Source organism: Periplaneta americana, chromosome 2 (genome assembly GCF_040183065.1).
Source record: "Periplaneta americana isolate PAMFEO1 chromosome 2, P.americana_PAMFEO1_priV1, whole genome shotgun sequence".
Lineage (NCBI taxonomy): Eukaryota > Metazoa > Arthropoda > Insecta > Blattodea > Blattidae > Periplaneta > Periplaneta americana.
The window spans coordinates 215987304-216012518 of record NC_091118.1 but is presented as its reverse complement, the minus strand read 5'-3'; the positions used below and the strand labels follow the sequence as shown (position 1 = coordinate 216012518).

Below are 25215 nucleotides of genomic sequence, written 5' to 3'. Positions count from 1 at the left end.
ATTGTGAAACGAGTGGTCCCAGGTTCAAATCCTGGTTGGGACAAGTTAAGGCTGGTTCACAATAAACCGGAAACGAGAATCAGAACGAAAACGAAAAGGGTAAAATTGTTAAAATGTGTACATTTAAATGTGAGCATTCACAATTAACGAAACGCTTGGCATTCACGTTTCCGATCACAGCCCACTAGATTCATTTTATTTCCATCTAAAAGCTATTTTGTCGTCGTATATTTTGTAGCAAGAAGACCGTGACATAACCTATGCATTATTTTGTTCTGTGCTGTGCATCATGGAGCAAGTTTTATTTGATGAGATTCTAATATTGAGTGTTGAGGAAAATCCTCAAGTTTACGATAAGCGGCGCGCCTCGTATAAAGATGAGAAAATGAAGGAGAATACGTGGCTTTCAATAGCTGCATCTTTGAACACGATCGTAAGTGAATCATATTTTATTACTGTATTGGTTGTATTACACACTACAAATTCATGCTTCAGTTCAATAACTACTGTGGTGTTCATTTTTTATTCTATTACAAATATTTCTTCTCTAATTAATTATTTTACGTTATGGTAGACTTAAAATAGGTTGTGATAATAAAGATGCATGGGCATATTTATAGTACCGTAACTAATGAAATGTTTCAGTTGAAATTTCGAAGTTGGTTAACCTGTGTTTATGTTGGCTGCCTTGTACTCTTGAGAGAACGCCATTGGTCAATTATACACAAATAACATCAGAATGCGTAATATCGACTTTACATATCGTTATTGACGTGCATATCGATATGCATAGTCGTCTACATTCTCGGTTTATTGTGAATCAAAAATTTTCATATTCACGTCCTCTGCTTCTCGTTTTCATTCTGGTTCTCGTTCCCGGTTTATTGTGAACCAGTCTTTACTTGTTTGAGTTTTTTTCCAGGGCTTTTCTTCAACCCATTAAGAGCAAATGCTGGGTAACTATCGGCGCTGAACCCTGGACTCATTTTGTGGCTTTATCACCTTCATCTCACTCAGTCACTAGATAACCATCACAGCTGATACAGCGTCGTAAAATAAACCAATACAAAATCAATAGTAATCACTAATCACAAGTGCTATAGTTGAATTAAGTTGGATCTAGTCATCTTTTAATGGTTTTAAAACCGAGTAAGGAATGATTCTCATATATCATGATGCATATTGATAGAATGTAAAGAATTTCACTAATTTCTATTGACAGGATCTGAAGAATTCACAGATCAATGAATGTTACAAGGTGACCCTGTAAGTCCTATATTATTTAATATTGATACAGCCGATATCACTAGAGTTATCAAAGACGTACCAGAAATGGTGCTCATCATGTATGCAGATGATATGGAACTGGGGAGTACAAACAGAAAGAATCTGCAGGAGCTAGAGAGAACAGTTTCGTCATCAACTTGGAGAAAACAGTCCAAATGATCTTTAGGAAAGGACAGATACCCTAATCCTAAACCATAGGTGACTAGAGTCCGTAAATATCTTGGTAGAACCTTGCAAACAAGAGGAACCAGCTTCGGGTATCATAGACAAGAAAAATCAACAACTGCAATAAAAGCAAAACAGTGTCTAAAAAATCTAGCCCTCCTGTCCCTAGACACAGCCATGGCACCATTCAATTCAGCAATATCTCCAATAGTAACATATGGAGTCAGTTTTATTTGGGAACACCTTACTCTCAGCGTAGGAAGAACGGCACCAACAAGACTGGTGTACGAAATGACGAGGAAACAGTCTTTGTTGAATGCTGCTGCCACCCACAGGATCATATCAGATCATGAATTTAAAGAAGAGTAAGACCATAACAAATCATGTGGAAGAAATCGTAGAACTAGTGCCCAACAACCCAATAGAATATGTGCAGGAAATTGTCTGCCTGGGCGAGACCGTATCGTTCTCAAGACACACAAGCAAAGAAATAGTGAGACACATAGTGGCAGCATGGACAACATATTGGGCACTGAAGTTTATATTGTTAGAAAAGTCATATAGCTTAGAGATTAAGAGACACGTCAAGAATACTGCATATTACCGGCACTAGTATACGGCTCACAAATAGAGCACAACGAAGAGAGACAGAACCATGTTACAAGTACGCCAAAGCAGAATGGAGAGGAAGATACTAGGCGTCACATGGAGGGACAGAATGAGAAATGAGACTGTAAGAATAAAAACAAAAATAAATGATGCAGTAACTTACTTACTTACTGGCTTTTAAGGAACCCGGAGGTTCATTGCCACCCTCACTAAGCCCGCCATCGGTCCCTATCCTGAGCAAGATTAATCCATTCTCTATCATCATATCCCACCTCCCTCAAATCCATTTTAATATTATCTTCCCATCTACGTCTCGGTCTCCCTAAAGGTCTTTTTCCCTCCGGCCTCCCAACTAACACTCTATATGCATTTCTGGATTCGCCCATACGTGCTACATGCACTGCCCATCTCATACGTGTGGATTTAATGTTCCTAATTATGTTAGGTGAAGAATACAATGTGTGCAGTTTTGTGTTGTGTAACTTTCTCCATTCTCCTGTAACTTCATCCCTTTTAGCCCCAAATATTTTCCTAAGCACCTTATTCTCAAACACCCTTAACCTATGTTCCTCTCTCAAAGTGAGAGTCCAAGTTTTACAACCATAAAGAACAACCGGTAATATAACTGTTTTATAAATTCTAACTTTCAGAGTTTTTGACAGCAGACTGGATGATAAAAGCTTTTCAACCGAATAATAACACAGGCATTTCCCATATTTATTCTGTGTTTAATTTCCTCCCGAGTATCATTTATATTTGTTACTGTTGCTCCAAGATATTTTAACTTCTCCCCCTCTTCAAAAGATAAATTTCCAATTTTTATATTCCCATTTCGTACAATATTCTCGTCACGAGACATAATCATATACTTTGTCTTTTCGGGATTTACTTCCAAACCTATCTCTTTACTTGCTTCCAATAAAATTCCCGTGTTTTCCCTAATCGTTTGTGGATTTTCTCCTAACATATTCACGTCATCCGCATAGACAAGCAGCTGATGTAACCCATTCAATTCCAAACCCTCTCTGTTATCCTGCACTTTTCTAATGGCATACTCTAGAGCAAAGTTAAAAAGTAAAGGTGATAGTGCATCTCCTTGCTCTAGCCCACAGTGAATTGGAAAAGCATCTGACAGAAAATGATCTATATGGACTCTGCTGTACGGTTCGCTGAGACACATTTTAATTAATCGAACTAGTTTCTTGGGAATACCAAATTCAATAAGAATATCATATAAAACTTCTCTCTTAACCGAGTCATATGCTTTTTAAAATCTATGAATAACTGATGCACTGTGCTCTTATACTCCCATTTTTTCTCCAATATCTGTCGAATACAAAATATCTGGTCAATAGTTGATCTATTACGCCTAAAAGCACACTGATGATCCCCAATAATTTCATCTACATATGGAGTTAATCTTCTCAAAAGAATATTGGACAACATTTTGTACGATGCAGTAACTACCAGCAGAAACCTGAAATGGAGTTGGGCGAGCCACATCATGAGGCTAAACCCCAGCAGATGGACAGTCTGGACCCCAGGTGCAGGCAAAGGACATGTTGGGTCAGGAAGACCTTTGGGAAATGATGGACAATGGTCACCAGATAGAGGACAGTGTAGAAGCATCACAGAACATCCCTCAATGAGACATCACACAGAAGAGTACATTGCAGAGAACCAGAGAGCAGCAAGGGAGAAACTAAAAGAACACGTGCAAAAAGTGTTACGACTTGAAGGAGGATCCTTCCCGGCATGGCTAGCCGGGATTGCCTCAATCAGCCGCCTTCCTAGGAAGAGGCCCGTGCCCCAGGGACATTACGGGCTGAACCTGAACTTGAATAATTTCCACACTGACTGATTCGCTACGCTGTGAATAGATTCTTATCCAGCACTGCTTCCTCTTTCTTCGTAAATCATGCACTTATCTGTATAGATGTTGAGAAGCACGTCTTCCTTGGCACGTCATAATATTTTTACATGCGTTATCAAGGAATGTAAAGCCTGAAATCTGAAATAGTTCCTACTAGCAAGACAATAATTAATTAAAGATATAGGAATGTCATTCTATCACTATTTACTTTTATACCGAAATATACTTTTAAAGTGGGAGAGCAATGCCAGCTCATCATTGGGAACTATTTTCAATAGCGATCTTACTACTGCTCCAATTGTATCTGCATTGAAAATAACCCAAAGGAACCGTTTTTCAAGCACCAAAAGTTTTGTATAAAAATGGTTACTGAATAATTGTCTTTCTCACATGCAAGCTGCATCAGACACGATTACTGCAAGATATGTTGGGTAGTAATGTATCAACAGACAAGTACAGGGCAGTTCTTTGTAAACGCCACTGCCTTCTGGTACTGCAAATCGGAAGGGAAAGTTGTAAAACTAACTGTTTCTGGGGACACTGACTTTGTACGGCAATGGAGCTCTGAACTAGCAACCGCCAATCTTTCAAGGAGAAATCTCTAAGACAAACTGACAACATATCCGAAACCAATTCAGGGGCCTGCGAACAGATATTTCCTATAGTTTCTGCAGCATCTTAGTATTTTGTATAATGAGGAAGTAGAAGTTAAAGCATCTTCGAGTTCTCAAAGTGCTGACACATTAGTTACTACTTCAACCAGTACAGAAAGAGGCGCCTCGTCCAGTGGCGTTTGTAAAGAACTTCTCTATAAGTAGCCTTCAATATTGTCCTTGCAGACTGTAGTTAATCATTAACCATTCCAGAGGGCAGGGGTACTGCAATATGGGGAGAGCAGTGAAAGAAACATGTTATTTTAGGATGTCCTTAACACGAAGCCTGATTCACAATTCCATACTAAACATTTTATTCACTGACTGAAAGTTTTTAAAAGCGGAAATAAATATTTTGTTGACAAAAATGTTTTACATGGGCTAAGGTTAAAGAACATTACATGATTCGTTAAAAATAACAGACTGAGAAGAATTTCGGCTGTAGTTCAACACAACAGCTGAAGCACGAAAACATTCACTCTCGATTGTAGCAATTTACTTCTATCCCCGACAGCTTTACACCATTGTTTTCAATTCTGGCTTTCGAAAAATCATAATACCTAATTTTAGAAGTTGTATTCCTCACAAATTTTTCAGCTTTATCCTTTGTAACTGTAAACAAGTGAAGTGAGCAGTTGTTTAAGTACCGGTAGTTAGTTGGTTAGTTCAAAATCTGTTGCTATGGTTTCCATCCTAAAATAACTATGCTCTGTTCCGAGGGGCTCAAGCAACACTAAGAGGAAGCTGTAACACGCATGTTTCACAAACCAGAGGCAGTTTCTCCTCCGATGGAACATCGTTGAAATCTACTAGAGTTTGCACCTTTGTAGACAAGAAAAAAAAAGAGAAAGAGAAACAGAAAACGTGGTCCATAAGAACTGTGTGCTGCAGACAATATTCTCATTATATTACACACACACAAATGTAAACACTAAGGGTTTGTTTCCTGGCTGTGTGCTGGGATCACTGGCTTGTCAGTTTATTCTTTTCATTTATGTTCTATATTTTAAAATGCACAAAATATTTTTAATGTGATGCAATGCAATTCATTACTCATTGCAATGTGACTGGTTGGATTTCAATCTGAAACGAACTCCATCTCTGGGGTTGTGGCACTGAAAGGCTGGGGGGAGGGGGCAAGTCAACACCAGAATGACAGAGAGACAGGTGGGGATGATCATAAACGTAACTCAGTGTTGACATTGGCGAGAATGCAGGCCAATTTGTTTCCACCCCTCATTTTCACGTTTAAGATTTTAAAGATCCATTGCCTTTCATCTGCCAGATTTGAACATGAGCAACAGAGCATGAGTCCAATTGCAATTCTGCACTGCAACACGAAACTAAATCGAGTATTAATTTAGATACCAAATATATTTTATCGACAAAGTGACAGTAATTAAAGAAAATATAATGCCATGAATAATCATGAATTTGGCATACTGCAGCTGAGATCTTCCATCTCGTACAGAATTCTGAACCTCAAGCATAAGCATAAGAATTCTGGAAACTAAACTACTTTTCAAAGACTTCTGTACAGAATATTGTGATGTATTTCAATCAATAACAGAAATTTGCCAATATGGTTATTTAAAAACATTCCCCCCACCCTCCACCCCAGCACACACCGTTTTCCATGGTAGATTACATTTTCCGTGATAATTGCATTTCAGGTTTTTATTATTAAAGTTAAACTTGTTTAAATGCAAGCAGAAGTCCTTTTCAGACTCGTTGCTTTTCTCGAAAATGGTTAATATTATGTCGATTTTTCTAGAAATTAATGTAAATATTACACCCAGAAAACTTATCGACTGGGTGAAAAATTATGTAGGTAACAATCACTCTCCTGAACTGAACCAATTATTTCTTCTGACAAGTTTCACATTACACATTTACTGAGAAGGGAGGGGGGAGAAATCTGACGGGGAAACTATGAAGAGTCTAAGACTAAAAATTACTAAATTATCGTATTTCATGTGTACATTATCTGATGAATTGAGTCCATCCAGTAGTTTAGGGAAAAAAGATGTACACAGATAGCAGATGAATGGACAAAATGCCATAATCCACTTTTCAGCACCAGGGATGCATTTTAGAACGTCATGGTTTCCTTTTCGAAGGATAGTTTTAAACTCAATACAATTGCTGCTTTTGGAGAGCTTCTAGAGGGGTGAGACAAATAAAAGAAGAGATAAACAATGAGTAACCGCGTATTACATGATCTTAAGAAATTGTCGATTATATGATAATTTATGAAACAAATCAGTTTATTCAAGCATTTTCCAGACATCTTTCCTTGTAGAATTACCAGAGGTGAGTCTAGTGAAGGATGAGTACTTCCAAATTATTTCGTTGCACAACTTAATATAATTTCTCCTCGAAGCTGGAATCCTGTAATCTACCATGTGAATGCAGGTAATGACACAAGTTACTGCCACAGTGACAGAGAGCATGCTTACCACGCCAAGGCTCTCCTTCTTGTTGAGTCGCAGCTCCCTCAGCATCTGGTTGCGCTGCTCCATCATCAGGGTGCGCTCGTAGGTATAGGCCGAGATGTCGCTGTCCATCTGCACACACGGCATTCAGTGGTAATCAGAAACTTGAACACAGCCAGTAAAGCAAACTTAAAATCTCTAAAGTTTTACCTGTATTCAAAGAAGCTGATACATACGTGCCAGCTAGTTACAGACCAATTCTATTCGTTCCTGTACCGCCAAAGGCTTTTAAAAGTGTTATGTTGAAACAAATGGCTTAATGCACAGGTATATAGAAGAGTTTGGTTTTACATCTGGCAAATTAACTGCTTTAGCTATCAAATATTTTGACCGTTGGATACTACAAGTATTAGAGGACAAATGAAATGCTGCTGTTTGTATGTGTGACCTTAGCAAAGCTTTTGAGTGTTTGCCTCATGATGCTGTGTAAAAGGGAAAGAATTATCTATAATTAAGTCGTATCTCACAGGCAGACAGCAAATTGTAGATATAAATGGTAAAAAATGTTCTATTCAGGCTTTAAGAGAGTGAGAGTGAGAGAGAGTGAAAGTGAGAGTGAGAGTGAGCGTGAGAGAGAGAGTGAGAGTGAGAGTGAGCGTGAGAGAGAGAGTGAGAGTGAGCGTGAGAGAGAGTGAGAGTGAGCGTGAGAGAGAGTGAGAGTGAGCGTGAGAGAGAGTGAGAGTGAGAGTGAGTGAGCGTGAGAGAGAGAGTGAGAGAGTGAGAGTGAGCGTGAGAGAGAGAGTGTGAGTGAGAGAGAGTGAGAGTGAGCGTGAGTGAGAGAGTGAGAGAGAGAGAGTGAGAGTGAGTGAGTGAGAGTGAGTGAGAGTGAGAGAGTGAGTGAGTGAGAGTGTGAGAGTGACAGAGTGAGAGTGAGAGAGTGTGAGCGTGAGAGTGAGTGTGTGAGAGAGTGAGAGAGTGTGAGAGTGAGAGTGAGAAAGAGTGAGTGAGAGTGAGATGACAGAGTGTGAGTGAGCGAGAGTGAGAGAGTGAGAGAGTGTGAGTGAGAGTGAAAGAGAGTGTGGGAGAGTGAGTGAGTGAGAGAGTGTGAGAGTGAGAGTGACAGTGTGAGAGTGAGAGTGAGAGTGACAGTGTGAGTGAGAGAGTGAGAGTGAGAGAGTGTGAGAGTGACAGAGTGTGAGTGAGAGTGAGAGAGAGTGAGAGTGAGAGAGTGTGTATGTATCTAATGCTCTTGATTTAACAATGAAGTCAAAGTCATCATCCTTCTTGCATCCCAATATTTTGATGGAAGGTCCACAAATGTCCTAAGAGTTTCACAATTAGCCAGGTGCTCCATCTCCATGTCCTCTTCCTGGTGCACAGTAAGCATAAGCATTTAGGTGAATTCAGCACTCCAATATGATGGAGGTGTTTACTGAGACAATCGTGACCAATAATCAATCTAAACATGGCCACGGCAAATTTTCGAGGTAGATCAGGAATTAGTTTTGGATCTTTGAATGATTCTTTCCATTTTGAATTTTGTAACCCCTAGAGGGCGCGTCTCCAGGTGGCGGATCGGGGAAGCCTCTCAGAAATGAGCGGTAGGAGAGAAATGAAATATCTCCCGCGGACCAACAGGTAATTATCTATGCTAGCCTGTCATGGCATAGTGATGCGTCCCACAGGAGGCAGAGGTGGGAACAGTCGGTGGACTGAAGTAAGCCCTCCCGGCTAGGTCCGAAGGACCCGCTGACCAAAGACAGGTGTGGTCCTCCTTTCATATAGGGGGTAGAGAAAGGACAGTACAACCGCCAACTCTTAAAAACATGGTGTCCTTCAAGAAAATGGTTAAAATCAGCTCATGAAAATGTTGCATCCCAAAGTAAAACATTCCAGAGTAATAGTCCCCCGGTCGGATCTCCGGGTGGAGACTGCCTTGGGAGGGAAAAACAATGAAAACGTGAAGATACTACAGTGGAATTCTAGAGGCTTTAGTCAGGATAAGAAAACAGAACTTACCAAAGTATTGTTCACCAAACAGTAGATGTTTTTGGTATAATGGAGGCTTTAAATAGAGGGGTCCCACAAGGATCCATATGTTGGAGCATTATTGTCATCTTCCTGCTTTTATCCACATCAGGCCAATCATTATGATCGACTCTTGTAATTAAATTTTTGTGAAATAAAATGCAAATTTAATAAAATAAACAAGATCAAGGGTCTTTTTACATGTCGTAATTTTGTGATATGGATTTTACTGTCCACTTCCTTTGCTGGATTTAAACCTAATGCACTCAGACGTTTCCTCACCATCTCCACTACTTCCACTTCCGCTTCTATCCTGAGGTGATACAGAAACATTTTGAGGTCCTTCTTCATCTGGATAGAGTTGTCTTCCATCTGTGCTACGGTGAAGATCCGCATCCGACAATTCTTCCAGGTCCGATGCTGCTTTAGAAGGAATGGGAGTAGCATGAGGAGGCCTCCGTCGTGGACTATCCACCAGATGTCAATGTTGCCAACCACCTTCGCAGAAAAACTTCCAATCACTCACCATTTAACACAAACACAGTACCGTTACTAGATAGATTAACTTCTTTAAATGTTACAGTCAAGGAAAAATGCTCACTGTGAAAAATGTGATAAAGATAAACGACTTAGGAAATAAAGCGAGAAAAGAACACAAATAAAATTGTTATGACTTGATGGAACTCCACTCTAAATCTATACATCACAATTATGGCCTACCATAGAAACATAAGTTGGTTATTTAATGTTTAATGACGCTATACCAACTACCATACTAGCTCATTTACAGTCAACGGAAGTGGTGATAGCGAGAAGAGGCTGATGATTCGCCATGTGATTATATGGCAATCATATTACAGTTGGGGAAACCTTAGGGAAAAAAACCAATCAGTTAATCAGCCCAAGCGGGAATCGAACTCACGCTCAAGCAAAGAGAGAAGTTGTAATTAGAACTAAATGTAGATACTTATTGTAAATACTGGTAGTCTGAGGAAAACAGTCAAGCAAATTTAATAAAATAAACAACTCAAATACACAAAACATGTGATTTAATACTGAACCCATAGATCTAAAACTTCATAAAGGATATTATGAAAGCATGTATAATGAGATCCTATTCAGCATATCAAACATATTTACATGTTCATAGTTTTAATTCATTTTTTTGTTTGCTTTGATCTGTGATGACAATTATTATCCTCTGAGTTTAATTGCATAATTAATTTAAATACTATTATAGTCACAATCATGCCATGGTATGAAAGAAAAATTTCACAACCTCGAGCGCGAATCGAACCTGCGACTTCCTGTTCTCCGGTCAGGCGCTCTACCACTGAGCTATCGAGTTCGTCTCACGCCAAATGCTTGGAATTATCCTTTCATACTGGCGACTCTGTTATAGAGTACTGTCCATAGCGTCTGATCTAGTCAGCACTGCTTATGGCTGGAAAGAAACTTTACAAATGTAATCTCCATCTTACGATGTTTGGTGACGTATACACGTCCGTTGATGTGACCGGAGAACAGAACGTCGCAGGTTCGATTCCCGCTCGAGGTTGTGAAATTTTTCTTTCATACCATGGCATGATTGTGACTATAATAGTATTTAAATTAATTAATATGTCACATCAACGGACGTGTATACGTCACCAAACATCGTAAGATGGAGATTACATTTGTAATTGCATAATGTGTAATTCTGTCATTAAATAATGTAACATTTTGGAAAATTACAAAACACTAGCTTAATGCTTTCTAGGAATATCCTACCCAAATTGTGAAATGCAAAGTTCTTAGAAAAAGCCTTCCAAGTAACTCGTAAGTCGTTATAGAGTATGTTACACAAGTAAGTTATTCATTAAAAAAGAGACAGAGAGATCTTTAAAAATGACAGAATATGCTAATATGCAATATATCAGAATATGAAAAAAGAGATTTTTTTAAAAAACAATGTTAAAGTCTCGGACAGAAATGAAAATTCCTATAGCATTACATTGCTAGACTGTGACTGTTTGCCTTCGTGACTTATTAATCAACTTTTTTCTCAATAAGCAATTTAATTTCTTAATGTTTTTTATTCAGAAAATTAACGAGGGTACAAGAGAGAGTTAAACGCCAAGCAATGCAACATGGCATGACAACATAATGCAGCTTGCAAGGCACAGAGATAGCAGGCACGCGACTGTGCCTTACAAAATAGCGCACACCTTCTCACTGCTGTCAGGAAAGAAGTTGATGCCCTTAGGCACGAGCAGCGCCATGCGGGCGGCGGCCACGTTGCGCACCGTCTGCAGGAACACTTGCCACGTCTTGTCGTCCTCCGACTGCCGCCAGCCGTAGGGCCAGCCAAGTATCACAGTGTTGGGTTTCATGCCCCCCAGGCCCGTCGTCTGGATTCTGAACAAAATGTGTCAACTTCTATGTACTTGCGGTAGTGTTTTAACAAAGTAACATTCAGAATCAGGTGCTCATCTGTGACAATTCAATACCCTCACCAGCAGCTAAAGCCTGGCATGTTCTGCAGTCATTACTTCTGGTTCACAAAGTTGTGATATTCAGTGACAAGTTTAAATTCTGCATTAATCATAAATTAAAACAGAATGATGCGAAAGTTTTTCTATTCTATGCACAAGGCATTTTTTACCCTGACCGCTGGATTTTATGACAATGTGTCTGCAATCTCATTGCATTATGTTCACATCATTGCAAAACAATTGCCTTCTGGAATTTTGTGTTTGTTTAATCATTGTCACCATCATAGTCATCATTATCATTATCACTATCATCATCGCCGTCACTATCATTATTAGAGATGGTAGATTTTAGCAACTTCAAATTTAAAATGTAGAACTTTAAAAGCCAAATTTAGCATTTTATAGTACTTTTAATGTCACAATTTAGCATTTTGTAGCGTTTTGGGTTGGAATATTTTTTATGGAAAGTTTTGTGGTAGAAATTCAATGTCATGAATATGTTAACAGGTATATTTTATAGATTTTCTAGTTAAAATTCTTGAAAATAATAACTAGGTAAAAGAACATATAATATTACAATGAAATTGTAAACATTAAAAAAACATGACAAAAGATATGGTGCAATTTTATCCAGACCCATCTTCTTACCCAATGCCAGTAATGTTATGTCTATCATTTGAGAAAATGTGCTACTAACGATCATAATTTTCCTTTTGTGTGTGTACCTAAAAATTGTGTTTACTGTATGTTCTATAGTACTTCATATCTTATTATTATTGTTTCATATTGTGTATGTCTCAATCATTCTGACTTATACATAGTGTATAATCCACTCCGCAGCATGTGATCAGCATGACGTCCATGCAACATGCATTTAGCTTAGTTAGTTCACAATTAGAGGAAAGGATTTTTATGGTAGAGATTTATCTGAAAAAGAGTGATTGCGGAAAGGTAAAAAGATGATTTGCTAGAAAATTTCCTAATGTTACTATTGCACATAGCAACAGCAGCAAAGACCACTCCTGAATCCAAATCTAAACACTTCACTAACACACGTAATATAACATCAACACAGTCACAGAACTGGGCTGTTGAGTGTGTGGCGGATGGTTTGCATGGCCTTTGTGCTTGTCACGACCTACATTATGTACGAACACAATGTAATGTTTTTTACTTCCTTCCTATATGTTATATGTCTAATTTCCACTGACTTAATGTTTACAGTATATTGTTACTATATATTTCAATTTTTGTGTTGCACTACTGCGTGTTCAGTTCAAAGTGTGTCATGGCTCACTGTATGCCGATGAGCCTAGAGAATTCAATCTTCCTACACTTCTGCAAAGGCATATTACCTATGTACAAGAGAAGTTGCCTAGCAAGTACGGCGTTCATTCTGAAGAGTACTTACTGATACGTACGGTATTGCCAGTACTGGCAGGAATGTGAACTGTTTGGAAACACGTACTGTGGTGAGTTTTTTTCTTTATGGGGAGAGGGTTAAGACGATTACTTACGTATTTGTTGACATTAACTTCGACAGTCAACATGGACACGGAGCATTTGATTTGTGTTGTGGAATGTTGCCGTACACAACCTATGATAACAAATATCCTGCATACGACTTGCCCGCGCAAAACACAGTTCGAAAGAGGTTATGGTAGCACACAGACCGTACAGACCGCCATCTGTTGCTACGACGTTCAAGTTATACCGTACACGTTCTCAAGTTCAAATTTAATGCCTTAAATAATAGGCAACTTCTCTGACATAAAAGCTGAATCTTGCTTCAAATCGCTGACTCACAACAGTGACGTCATGACACACTTTGAAATGAACACCCAGTATATTTGATATATTTTTAATGTTCTTTGTATCACAGTTTCACTCCTGGTTAGTGCTAGAGAAGTCCCTATGTCTTTAACTCTGCCAGGTGAAATAAAACCATTATTATTATTATTATTATTATTATTATTATTATTATTATTATTATTATTATACACTGAACTAAAGAGATCATATAGGAAGCCAATATTCTACCACCAGCACCAGACAGATTAGTTGAAAATTCGAGATAATGGTACAGATAACACCCAAGACAGTATCAGGTAGGTTATATTCCTGTGCTATTCATATTGTAACTTTTATACAAAACAAGAATGTAAGTTTCATTCAAAGCAACAATAATCACTTTCTATAATTGAATGTAAACACTCCCGTCAACAATGGGATTTCCACTCCACACAGTAACACAGTATTCGTTATTGCACTCCACAGACGACAATGACAATTTACTTGGATTATTGAGAACAACAATGTACTGCTAATCTTAACTAATGTTCACAAAGCACTATTTACAAATCAGAACTGTCGGTTCTTAGTTCACAGTTTGTTTGCTTTGGCTAGTTCGTCTAGCTCAGTCACTCGAGTTCACAGTATCTCGAACCCCAGACCTTCAGAGACAGTCCACTGAACTTCGAACTCAGGTCCCCCAACTGCGGTCCACTGCACTCAACTCAGGACTTCCGGCTCCCACAGTTACGGACACACTCAAGTCGAACTCCAGTCTCGAAGCTGGCTTCACAAGACTGGCTGGCTTGCTGTCCAACGACTACAACAACAACTGCTCGCTCACTTGCCTCTCTTCTTTTATAACCAAACCATAGTTTCCAGAGAGTATGATACTGGAATTTCTACGGATGTTCAGAAGATGGCACTCTCGAATTCTCTGGATTTCTCCCCTAACTGCCGCGGTCGCCAACTCTCCACTCCTCTTTACGCCACAGCACATGCCCCAGGTAGCAGATGCGCGCAACTTCCGCGCCGAACCACGGTCGACTTTGCCCTCCTTCTGCCGGTCGTGAGATCGCATCCCGGCTGTCACAATATCTATATGTGGTGTGGCCTTAGATACTGTTTTTTTTATAAAAACACAAAAAATCTCATGAAATGTAATTTCACTCTTATTTCACAAAAATAAATACATTTCACATTTTGTACTCTTCTTCTTCTTCTTCTTCCCTTCAAGTATTAGGCCAAATGGCCTGTTACAATCTCACAGTTGAATTTTCAATCCAGCGCTTCTTTGCACGACCGAGAGATCTCTTCCCGTTTGGACGATAGTGGAGCATGACTTTTGGGATTCTAACATTTTGTACTCAATTTCGCAATTTATCGAGGATTAAAAAACTACAATAATACATTTAACATGCTTTTAAACATAAAATTACTTACTTTGACAGTAATTGGGCACATTTGGCATTTATCGTGATTTCGAAAAACCACCACTACTTAAGAAAAAACTGTATTTTAACTAATAGTTTTATTAACTGAATTTTAAAAATAAACGAATCACCAAATGACTGGCAGCAAGTAATGGTCTCTTAAACCAAATTGATTTAATGTTGAATATAGAAGAGATGGCTTTGCTTTAATTTTTTTGGTTGAGTAAGCTAGTATTTTATTTGTAAGTGTATATTATTTTAATGTTCAGCTTTTAGCATTTCTGTTAGTTTACCATTCACTTGCATTGTTTGTACACAATTTAAAAAAACTGGAACACTTTCTCTTTACACACTAAACATATTCATTATATTTATCTACTATTTACACTACCAATATTTTTCAGAAGAGAGAATTTTTTAAGACGGTCTTGTCTAGATCCCAGTTCCTGATGAAGTTGGTTAAGATAGCAAGCATGGCTCGAGCAACTTTTAAATTAATTCTGGATTTTTGGCATGTCCATATCATGTTCAATGAAGAAAAAAAGTTTTTCCACTGAATCATACTTGCAGGATGGCACAGAGATAGTTCAATCAATCCTCTTCTGGAATTGCACATATGGAATCATTTTCTAGAGAACATTTTTAAAATTTCACTCCTTTCTGAGCAAAGAGTAGCATTTTATTCATCCCACTTTGATATTTTCTCGGAAGTCACATATTTCTTCAAGCAAGAAATTGCATCAGATAAATAATCTCCATCCAGGTCAAGTTCATCTACATTTGAAGAAAAATAACGGACTGTCTCTTCAAATTTTTTTTCTTTCTGGAGGAGATCTCAGCAATCTACATTTCATAGACATCTTATCTTATAAATAAATAAAACAGGCACTGAGATATTCAAAAGAATTTTCATAAAATCCACAAGAGACACTGAAAATTCCATTGTGAAATACGAACCACTTCTTCTAAAGATGTCAAAAGTTGCATTATTGATGATGGACTAAATTTCTCATCTTCCTGGATTTCAATTTCCTATTAACCTTGATAACAATATGGAAGACTCAACTGCAGTTACTTCCTCACCTTCCTCACCCGGAGTGGCAAAGTTGCATTAGCATAATTCATGTGGAAGGAACATTAAAACATATTAAAAATTAACACTGAAAATTCAGGACATTTTGGAGACGAATTTTGACTGGGGGAAAAAAGAAAAATTCGGAAAATGTTTCCGAAAAACGGGGATGTCTGGTAACCTTAACCTAAAGTCTTGCAAGTCTTTGAGTCGTTTCTGGATCTGGCACCTACTGAGAACTGCTGATGTTACTTTTCAATGCAAGCGGAGCATGAGCACGTACAAGTGACTTAATCCGTCTGTAATGTTGTGGGCCACCAGGACATCCACGAACCCCTTGACCCGCTCCTCGTCCATGGTCCGCCGCAGACTTTGTTTGGCAGCCATGGCCTCCCCGACTCCTCGAGCGTAGTCACCCCTGATCACAGACACGCACACCGTAAGGCCCTTCCCTGCAAAACAAAGGAGCATCACAGTCACCTTCCAGAATGTTAGAGTACGCAAAACTAACAACATGCGGTACCATATGGTCAATCTGAGGAGGCTGCAGAATAACATCACAGACAGGCAGAGGATCAGGTCTCCAGTCAGAACTGGATGCTGTGGCTGAATCGATATGATGACACCATGCAGTGACTCATGGGCTTGAAAGAAGCGCTCCTAAGGGCTTCAACAATCATTCCAAATAAAGAGGTTGCACAATAAGCCTAAGGGTGCGGTGCTTGCCTGCGGGCCCTCCACAAAAAAAAACAAAAAAAAGAGAGAGAGAGAGAGAGAGAGAGAGGCATATGCATAGCAAACCAATTCATATGCATGGTGACTTACGAAGGTACAAAAGAATTAGATAGAGCACAAATGTGGGACAGAAATACCAGGAAAACCGTTTGCAAGAACATCATTGTTACAAAGCAAGAAGCTGAAGGATTTTCTTGAAGTTGGACAAGGCTATTGCATCTTCTAAAGTGTTATTTTATTGTAGAACGCAGCTGGCCATGACTCACCTGCCTTGAGCTGGGCTGCGAAGGCGAAGAGCTTGCGGTACTTGGGAACCAAGTCCGACGTCAACTTGGCGAGGATGAGTATCTGCGGACGCCAGTTCTTGGTGTGAGGGGGGCCCTCCTCCAGGCGCAGCAGGCTGTAGCGCGCCGCAGACAACGCCAGACCCCTGATGCCGTCCCCCCACTCCTTCTCTGCTCTGCACACACGACTCACAGCTCAAGTACAAGGACCCACTTCTGGTTCCGTTCATTATAATGTAACATTAACTAAACAATACGTAATGTAATATATAATACAGTGTAATGTAATATCAAGGGAGCTTGGAGTGTGTTCGTTAACTCATTCCACAAAACTACGATGGTTATACCAAAACTGATAGTCATTGAATCATTTAAACTTTATTATGACAATTCTTTCCAAAGATAAAGCCCAACCACATAAAGAATAATTCTTTTGGTTTATAAGTGTGAAGAGAATTACGTAATGGTATTAACACTATCACATTGATTTAATTTAATAAAATAATAAATGAATAAAATATATTAAATCCAATATGATACTTTTCTTCTGGAGAAAAAAGTGGTGGAACTCTGTGTAGAATATTTTATAGCAGACGGGGAGATGATTATTGTCCAGAGCACGGGAATTTTTGTCATTTTTAATCTTTTTTTCTTTTACCGAGTATGACTTCGAAATTAACAGCTGACTCGCTCTTACATGCCTACATCATAAAGACAGTGAACCTATAGAATGTTAAAGGATGTCGTGGTCGTGGTCATGTACAGAAACAAAACTCGTTTATTATTTATTAAGTTGGTTATTTAACGACGCTGTATCAACTACTAGGTTATTTAGCGTCGATGAGATTGATGATAGCGAGATGATATTTGGCGAGATGAGGCCGAGGATTCGCCATAGATTACCTTGCATTCACATTACGGATGGGGAAAACCTCGGAAAAAACCGAACCAGGTAATCAGCCCAAGCGGGGATCGAACCCGCGCCCGAACGCAACTTCAGACCGGCAGGCAAGCGCCTTAACCGACTGAGCCATGCCGATGGCCACAAAACTCGTAACCAAAGGAAGGATCTATTTATAGCAAGTAATAAAGCTGAAGCAGATCTCTGTAGGGGAGACTGTTGTACCTTTAGCATAGTGTACTTTTGAACATTTTTTGTTTTTTAATTTTTGCTGCTACCTGGAGGACTCAAAACTGAAATAGATTGTAGAGAAAGCCGCTAAGTAGCTCTGGTCGTAGTTTCGGTTTGATTTATTGCAAAGTGTGAGTTCTGTGGACAAAAATAATTTCTTTAGTACCAAAAGTAAACATTTCGTTCATTGATATATGTTTTCTAACACAAAACCAGATTGTATTTGTTACTATCTATCAAGTACGGTGTGTTCCCTACCATCTGGTGAGTAATAACATATTTTAATTTCCATCGTTTATTCGAATCTCTAGTTTTGGGGGCCATATTTGTTTAAACGTGCACCCTCTTGTACCTTTGAACACAAAACATCTTGTACCATGGAACATGTCCCAGGGTACATGATGCTATCAGTTTTTGTCTTTCTTTTATTTTAAGATCATGCCACGAAGTAAGTCTTGAGTTAAGAGGCCCCCAATTGATCCGGATGCCTTGAAGAAAGCTGTTGAAGCAATTAATGCTCCTCCAGGAAATAAAATCTCAATCAGAGAAGCCTGCTCTGGTTTATGATGACAAATACATTTTAAAATATAAGTGAAAGTCTCAGGAATCTTCTATGCCACATCAATAAATTTAAAATACAATTATATTGTCAGACTCCAAAGTAGCTATTCTATTAATAGTCTCTAAACACACACTTTCATCTCAAACAGCAGAAATAACTAAAATGCTCTCTCAATTAATATCGCTCAATAGGATACCATCCCATTGTGGAATCCTGGGAAACGAGAATGCGGATGCTTTAGCAAAGAAGAGCAGCACTGCTACTTACAGACCTGTTACTAAATCTATGTATTACTCTGTGAAGAGATTTATTAAATCTACATACTTAGACTTCAACAAACAAAATTTGGTAACACAATCCCAAGGGAAAAAATGGAACTCTCTGCATCATAATCCACAGTTGATTCCCGATTTACCACGCAAATCGTCTGTAGCTGCATTTAGATTGGCAACAGGCCATGACTGTTTGGCCAAGCATCTGCATAAAATTGGAATATATCAATCCCCTAACTGCCCGTTGTGCAACTCAAACCAAGAAATGGATTCAGAACATCTCAAAATCTGTGCGTCAGTGGCTGACCATGACAATATCTTTGGAAAATATTGGAGTGCAACAGGTCAAATGACTTTATTGTCAAACGCCTGGCATTAGAAAACAACAACAACACGAAATACTCAGCCACGTGACTGGATGCTCAAGACTGTGCGAATTTCAGTCATCGAGGAGAAATGTACAGGTACATGAGCCGGCAAAAACGACGATTTCCAGAATTTAGACGATAATGGAAGCTCCACAATATTATATTATGCAACACAGCATGTTGAAGATGATCGAGCACACGTCTTTAATCCTTGTAATTAAATGATTCCATGAATCGTTCACAAGTTTTAGGGCACAGCCAAACAAGAATTAATTCTTCATGCATTAATTTGCAGTCCTAATGGAGGACTGAAGTTTCAGGGACATCCAGGACTGCAGGTTCAAGGAAAGCACGAGTCACCGTATTTTTTAAACTTTGGTAAGAGTGGTTGCATCACATTTTGCACCTCTTTTTTCATCACAGTCATTTAGTTCTCAGAGATATTTTGAAGACAGAAATTCAGCCGCTTAGCCTAGATACTAACCCTCTGTACTCGATATATTTGTAGATGCAACCTGCCATGCCCATGGCTAGCAGGGCATAGTACCAGCTGGTCATGAACATCACAGCGATGCACAGGGACAGGCCCAAGAAGGACAGGGACCTGAAACGTCATAGGTTACCATTAGCATTGCCAGATTTCTTTCAGAAAACAGAAAGATTTTCACAAGGAGTAAGAAAAATGTATGGACTTTCCCTTTAGTAGCATAATTATAATGTATCATTTAATTTTTAAATATCTAAAATTAAAAAATGCACTTGCAGAACCTGCATGATAGGTTTACATATTTTCAGTGCAGTACAAGTGTAATAAAACCATTCAACCTAGGATGACACGAAGCATTCCTGACATCATTCAAATTTAACAGATGATCTGGCAGACTGCAGTAGTGTTGTATTATTTTTGTTCTCCAAGATAAATTTTCTGCATGATTGACTGAAGTTGAGAAATGCTTGTAATTCAGCCTTTAACAAGTCCACAGAGCACTTATATCTCACATCTGATCACTTAAATTTCACAGTATTGCAGAAATAAATCTCTGCATGTTGATCTATTAACTAGATTGCGGGAAAAAAACGTAGATAACCTTCAAATTACGGAAGACGCACTTTAAGGTAAAATAGGGTGACCAGACATCCCGCTTTTTATCCCTTTTTCAGCCTCTTGTTTCCTGTCCCGAGAAACGTAAGCTCAGGATGCCGAATGTCCCGTTTTTTACAAATGGCATCCAGTTACCCTATATGATTGTTGAACCAACGAAAGAAGAGACTGGTGAACGAGGAAGTGAAATGAGTGCGAGGAATAGAAGGAGAAGCATTGAGAGAGTAAAGCGTGCCAGGAGTGCGAAAAGAGGGGCAATAGTGGAGAAGAAACTGTCTACAATGTGAGGAAATGATTAGAATAATAGCAGGTTTAGTTACGGTATGTAACGGGTAAATGAAAGTGAACTATTGTACTTTTTTCAGTGTTATAGAATAATAGTTTGGTTAAATAGTGTTATAAATAAAGTGAAACCAATGTTGCTAAGGTACGAGCGCTAATGTGCTGTGTAAGAAGTGTTTAGACAGCAAATATAAATAATAGGTTAAGTTTTTAGTGAAACGGTCAACAAGGGTTAGGTCTTATATATTAAACAAGTTACAGTATACGGTATGTATTGTTATTTACAAGAAGAAAGTATTAAGTTAGTTACGAGAAAGTAGGGAATGAAGCTGAAGGTAGGAATGGTTTTAAGTAAACTGAGAATAAGAGAATAGTAATGGATAAACTAGAAGGATGGTCAAGTGAAAGTGAAGGGACATTAAGAGCAATGCTTGCTGAAGACATGTTGAAGGAACAATTCTCAACACATGAGCTCTCCTTGAATATTATCAACTATTATTACTATTTAATACGAGAAAAATTCGTATCGCCACCGGGAATCGAACCCAGGACCTCTCAGCTCTGCGCGCTGAGCGCTCTTTCCAACTGAGCTATGCCGGGACACGATCCACGGCGCTGGCCGAACCCCTCTCGTAATGCTTTTTACCGCCTTACTACCTGCATTTAAGTCATATATGCAGGAGCGCAATGAATATGTGATGTATTAACTGTTAGCAGTTGTCACAAACTGATGTTGAATATGGCCATAAAGTCATTTAAATATGCGCTCTTCTCCCAATTGTTAGCATTGTCCTCGTCACACCAAGCCAATCTTGATTCATGTAAAGCTCAAGTTCCCATGTTTCGCTCGTGCTGGTTTTGATAATAGTATATTGTATATACGTTGTTTCATTTCCTTTCGCATATTTTTACCAAAATATCTTTCTTACATCAAGTTAGTTTATTGAATTTTACCCTATTCTCTTAGAAATATGCATTAACATTGTTAGTTGAAACTGTGATCTAAATATTTGAATGTAGAGACCAGGTCAATTATTTCTCCATCTGTAGCCATTTTTATTCATCCAATAAGAACTCTGTGAAAATAATACTGAGACGTAAAGTGGTAAAACGCGAATTTATGTAATGTTCGGGAATTTAAGATTTTGGGTTTGCTTGCATTTAAAAATCGTCGTTAATTTTTTTCGTAAACTTTCCTCATTTTCATCAAAAAATACTTTCAACATATTACGTGTTATCGAAATGATATTTTTCTTCTTTGGAGTGGGTCTGGAACACAAGGTTGCATAGTGACAGACTTACCAGTGGTAGTACTTGAACCTGGGCCTCCAGTTAGGCGTTCGCAGCAGCGTCTGGAGGGCGCAGGCCAGGTTCACGAAGCCGTAGCACATGAGGAAGAACATGGACAGCAGCGGCGCGAGGTAGTCCACGTTGCCCAGCAGGATGCCGCACTGGCAGATCAGCACTGTGAGGATGAGGGCGCGCGTGGGCTCGCCCCTGCGCGAGGACACGGCGAAGGGCGCGAGGAAGGGGATGATGCCGTCCTTGGCGATGGCCTGCAGCAGGCGGGGGGCGCCCGTCAAGCTCTGCAGGCCTGCGCCCAGCGTCGACAGGAACGAGCCGATGAGGATCACCCACTGGTTAGGCCACGCGATGTTCGCCACCACCAGCTTGCCGCCAATGCTCTGGCCGAACCTGCGCCGACATCACGTCAAACTCATTTTATGCATTTCACACACAACCAATATATAAACTATGTGATGGAGATTTAAATCATATGATTTAAGCCAGGGATGCAGGACAGAGAGGTGGAAGCATTGCTTCGGATTAAATGCATTACATACGTAAATGAATACAATACGTTCATACAGGGCTTTCATTTCAAAACTTTCCAGTCTAAATATCTTACTTACTTACTGGCTTTTAAGGAACCCGGAGGTTCATTGTCGCCCTCACATAAGCCCGCCATCGGTCCCTATCCTGAGCAAGATTAATCTAGTCTCTACCATCATATCCCACCTCCCTCAAATCCATTTTAATATTATCTTCCCATCTACGTCTCGGCCTCCCCAAAGGTCTTTTTCCCTCCGGCCTCCCAACTAACACTCTATATGCATTCTGGATTCGCCCATACGTGCTACATGCCCTGCCCATCTCAAACGTCTGGATTTAATGTTCCTAATTATGTCAGGTGAAGAATATAATGCGTGCAGTTCTGTGTTGTGTAACTTTCTCCATTCTCCTGTAACTTCATCCCTCTTAGCCCCAAGTATTTTCCTAAGAACCTTATTCTCAAACACCCTTAATCTCTGTTCCTCTTTCAAAGTGAGAGTTCAAGTTTCACAACCATACAGAACAACCAGTAATATAACTGTTTTATAAATTCTAACTTTCAGATTTTTTGATAGAAGACTAGTACAAAGAATCCTGTTCCTAATTGGTGATTATCGTTTCCTTCCCCATAATGCAATAAGTAATCGCCTATTTGTGATATGCCATTCCCATCTAACCTAACCTCTTGTGCTCCCACGAAGTCTATTCTATATCTAGGTAGTTCTTTTGCTACTAATGTTACCCCTCCTGTTCTATAAAGACTAGTTACGTTGCAAGTGCCAAATCTTATAACCTTATTCCTTTGCTGTGGTCGTGCCAGAGAATCAGTCCTATTCCGAGGCTTACTGTTAGGTTTTGTAACAAGCTGTTTTTTACGGTGATGGGTTGTTAGCCCTTCGCCCAACCCCCAAGCTGGAGGACCACCCCTTATCGGCTGTCCACGACTGCTTATTCAATGTATTCGCAGCTACCCTCCATATCTGGAGGCTGTCTCCTCTATCCGCAACCTGAGGACGCGCCATGCTGTGGTGATAGGGACCCTAAATATCTAATTATTTAAACTGAATTCAATTTAAACAAGAAACACGTCAATTTAGATATTGAGATGGAAATCTGAAATCAGGCTTAATTGCAGTCTAGATTTCACCCCCCACCCCCAGCCTCCCCCACTTGAAATTTCAAATGACACCCCTATATTTTTATACTTAAATATGAAAGAGTGCAGAGTCCGTATAGGTCAGTTTCTATCTGATCCTTTTCCAATTCACTGCGGGCTAAAGCAGGGAGATGCACTATCACCTTTACTTTTTAACTTCGCTTTAGAATATGCCATTAGGAAAGTTCAGGATAACAGGCAGGGTTTGGAATTGAACGGGCTACATCAGCTTCTTGTCTATGCAGATGACGTGAATATGTTAGGAGAAAATACACAAACGGTTAGGGAAAACACGGAAATTTTACTTGAAGCAAGTAAAGCGATCGGTTTGGAAGTAAATCCCGAAAAGACAAAGTATATGATTATGTCTCGTGACGGGAATATTGTACGAAATGGAAATATAAATATTGGAGATTTATCCTTCGAAGAGGTGGAAAAATTCAAATATCTTGGAGCAACAGTAACAAATGTAAATGACACTCGGGAGGAAATTAAACGCAGAATAAATATGGGAAATGCCTGTTATTATTCGGTTGAGAAGCTCTTATCATCCAGTCTGCTGTCCAAAAATCTGAAAGTTAGAATTTATAAAACAGTTATATTACCGGTTGTTCTATATGGCTGTGAAACTTGGACTCTCACTCTGAGAGAGGAACATAGGTTAAGGGTGTTTGAGAATAAGGTGCTTAGGAAAATATTTGGGGCTAAGCGGGATGAAGTTACAGGAGAATGGAGAAAGTTACACAACACAGAACTGCACGCATTGTATTCTTCACCTGACATAATTAGGAACTTGAAATCCAGACGTTTGAGATGGGCAGGGCATGTAGCACGTATGGGCGAATCCAGAAATGCATATAGAGTGTTAGTTGGGAGACCGGAGGGAAAAAGACCTTTAGGGAGGCCGAGACGTAGATGGGAGGATAATATTAAAATGGATTTGAGGGAGGTGGGGTATGATGATAGAGACTGGATTAATCTTGCACAGGATAGGGACCGCTGGCGGGCTTATGTGAGGGCGGCAATGAACCTTCGGGTTCCTTAAAAGCCATTTGTAAGTAAGTAAGTAAAATATGAAAGAGTATTCAATTGTTTATACATTTCATTCATTTGTTTCCGCATCTTTTGTTTTCAGATTTCTTGCTGCTCTCCTCAAACATTCCCTCTGTTGGGATCAGATGTCACTTCAGGACAAGATTGGGTACTGGTAATTCACAGAGTAAAATAACTGCATTTAGTACATTCTCCGGAAATTTACAGTACAATCCTACTACTGACAATTTTCAGCTAAAACTTTCCTAATACAGTAGTTGGATTACTTTAAACACTCTATATATAGTCGGGCCATCGGATCTGTGCCCCCGTAAGATATGCGAACTGAACCCTAATTCCTTCTCAGCCTCGGTAATTCATTTCTCTCCCTGCATTCCTGTCTCTCTTTTTCCTATCTCTCTCCCTTTCTCTCCCCCACTACTCAAAGTTTTGGCCTTCTTGCGGGACAGTTTACAATATTTGCACTTGCAGTCCAGTGTTGTCAACTCCACATGAATACTGTAGCACGGAGTGGTGAAAGATAATATTATTAAGCAAGTACGTAATAGCATTTTGCGATGAAGAGAAACAAACAGGTCAATATCTGTTTCCTATAAATCAGGAACGAATAGAGCAG

At 39.3% G+C, this 25215-nt stretch overlaps 1 protein-coding gene across 3 annotated transcripts in view; it reads right to left on the bottom strand.

Moving 5' to 3' along the window:
• The window catches only part of kcc (solute carrier family 12 member kcc), a 222674-nt gene that overhangs the window by 17207 nt on the left and 180252 nt on the right, over positions 1-25215 (bottom strand). For 2 of the 3 annotated variants that reach the window (XM_069819538.1, XM_069819537.1), the window contains exons 9-16: positions 21860-22252; positions 19658-19777; positions 16822-17015; positions 16104-16272; positions 11258-11447; positions 9333-9548; positions 7047-7154; positions 5356-5409 (exon numbers count right to left, since the gene is read on the bottom strand). In XM_069819538.1, the coding sequence (XP_069675639.1) occupies positions 5356-5409; positions 7047-7154; positions 9333-9548; positions 11258-11447; positions 16104-16272; positions 16822-17015; positions 19658-19777; positions 21860-22252 (1444 nt within the window). The remainder of the gene's footprint in view (positions 1-5355; positions 5410-7046; positions 7155-9332; positions 9549-11257; positions 11448-16103; positions 16273-16821; positions 17016-19657; positions 19778-21859; positions 22253-25215) is intronic. The other variant, XM_069819539.1, reaches the window with a different exon arrangement.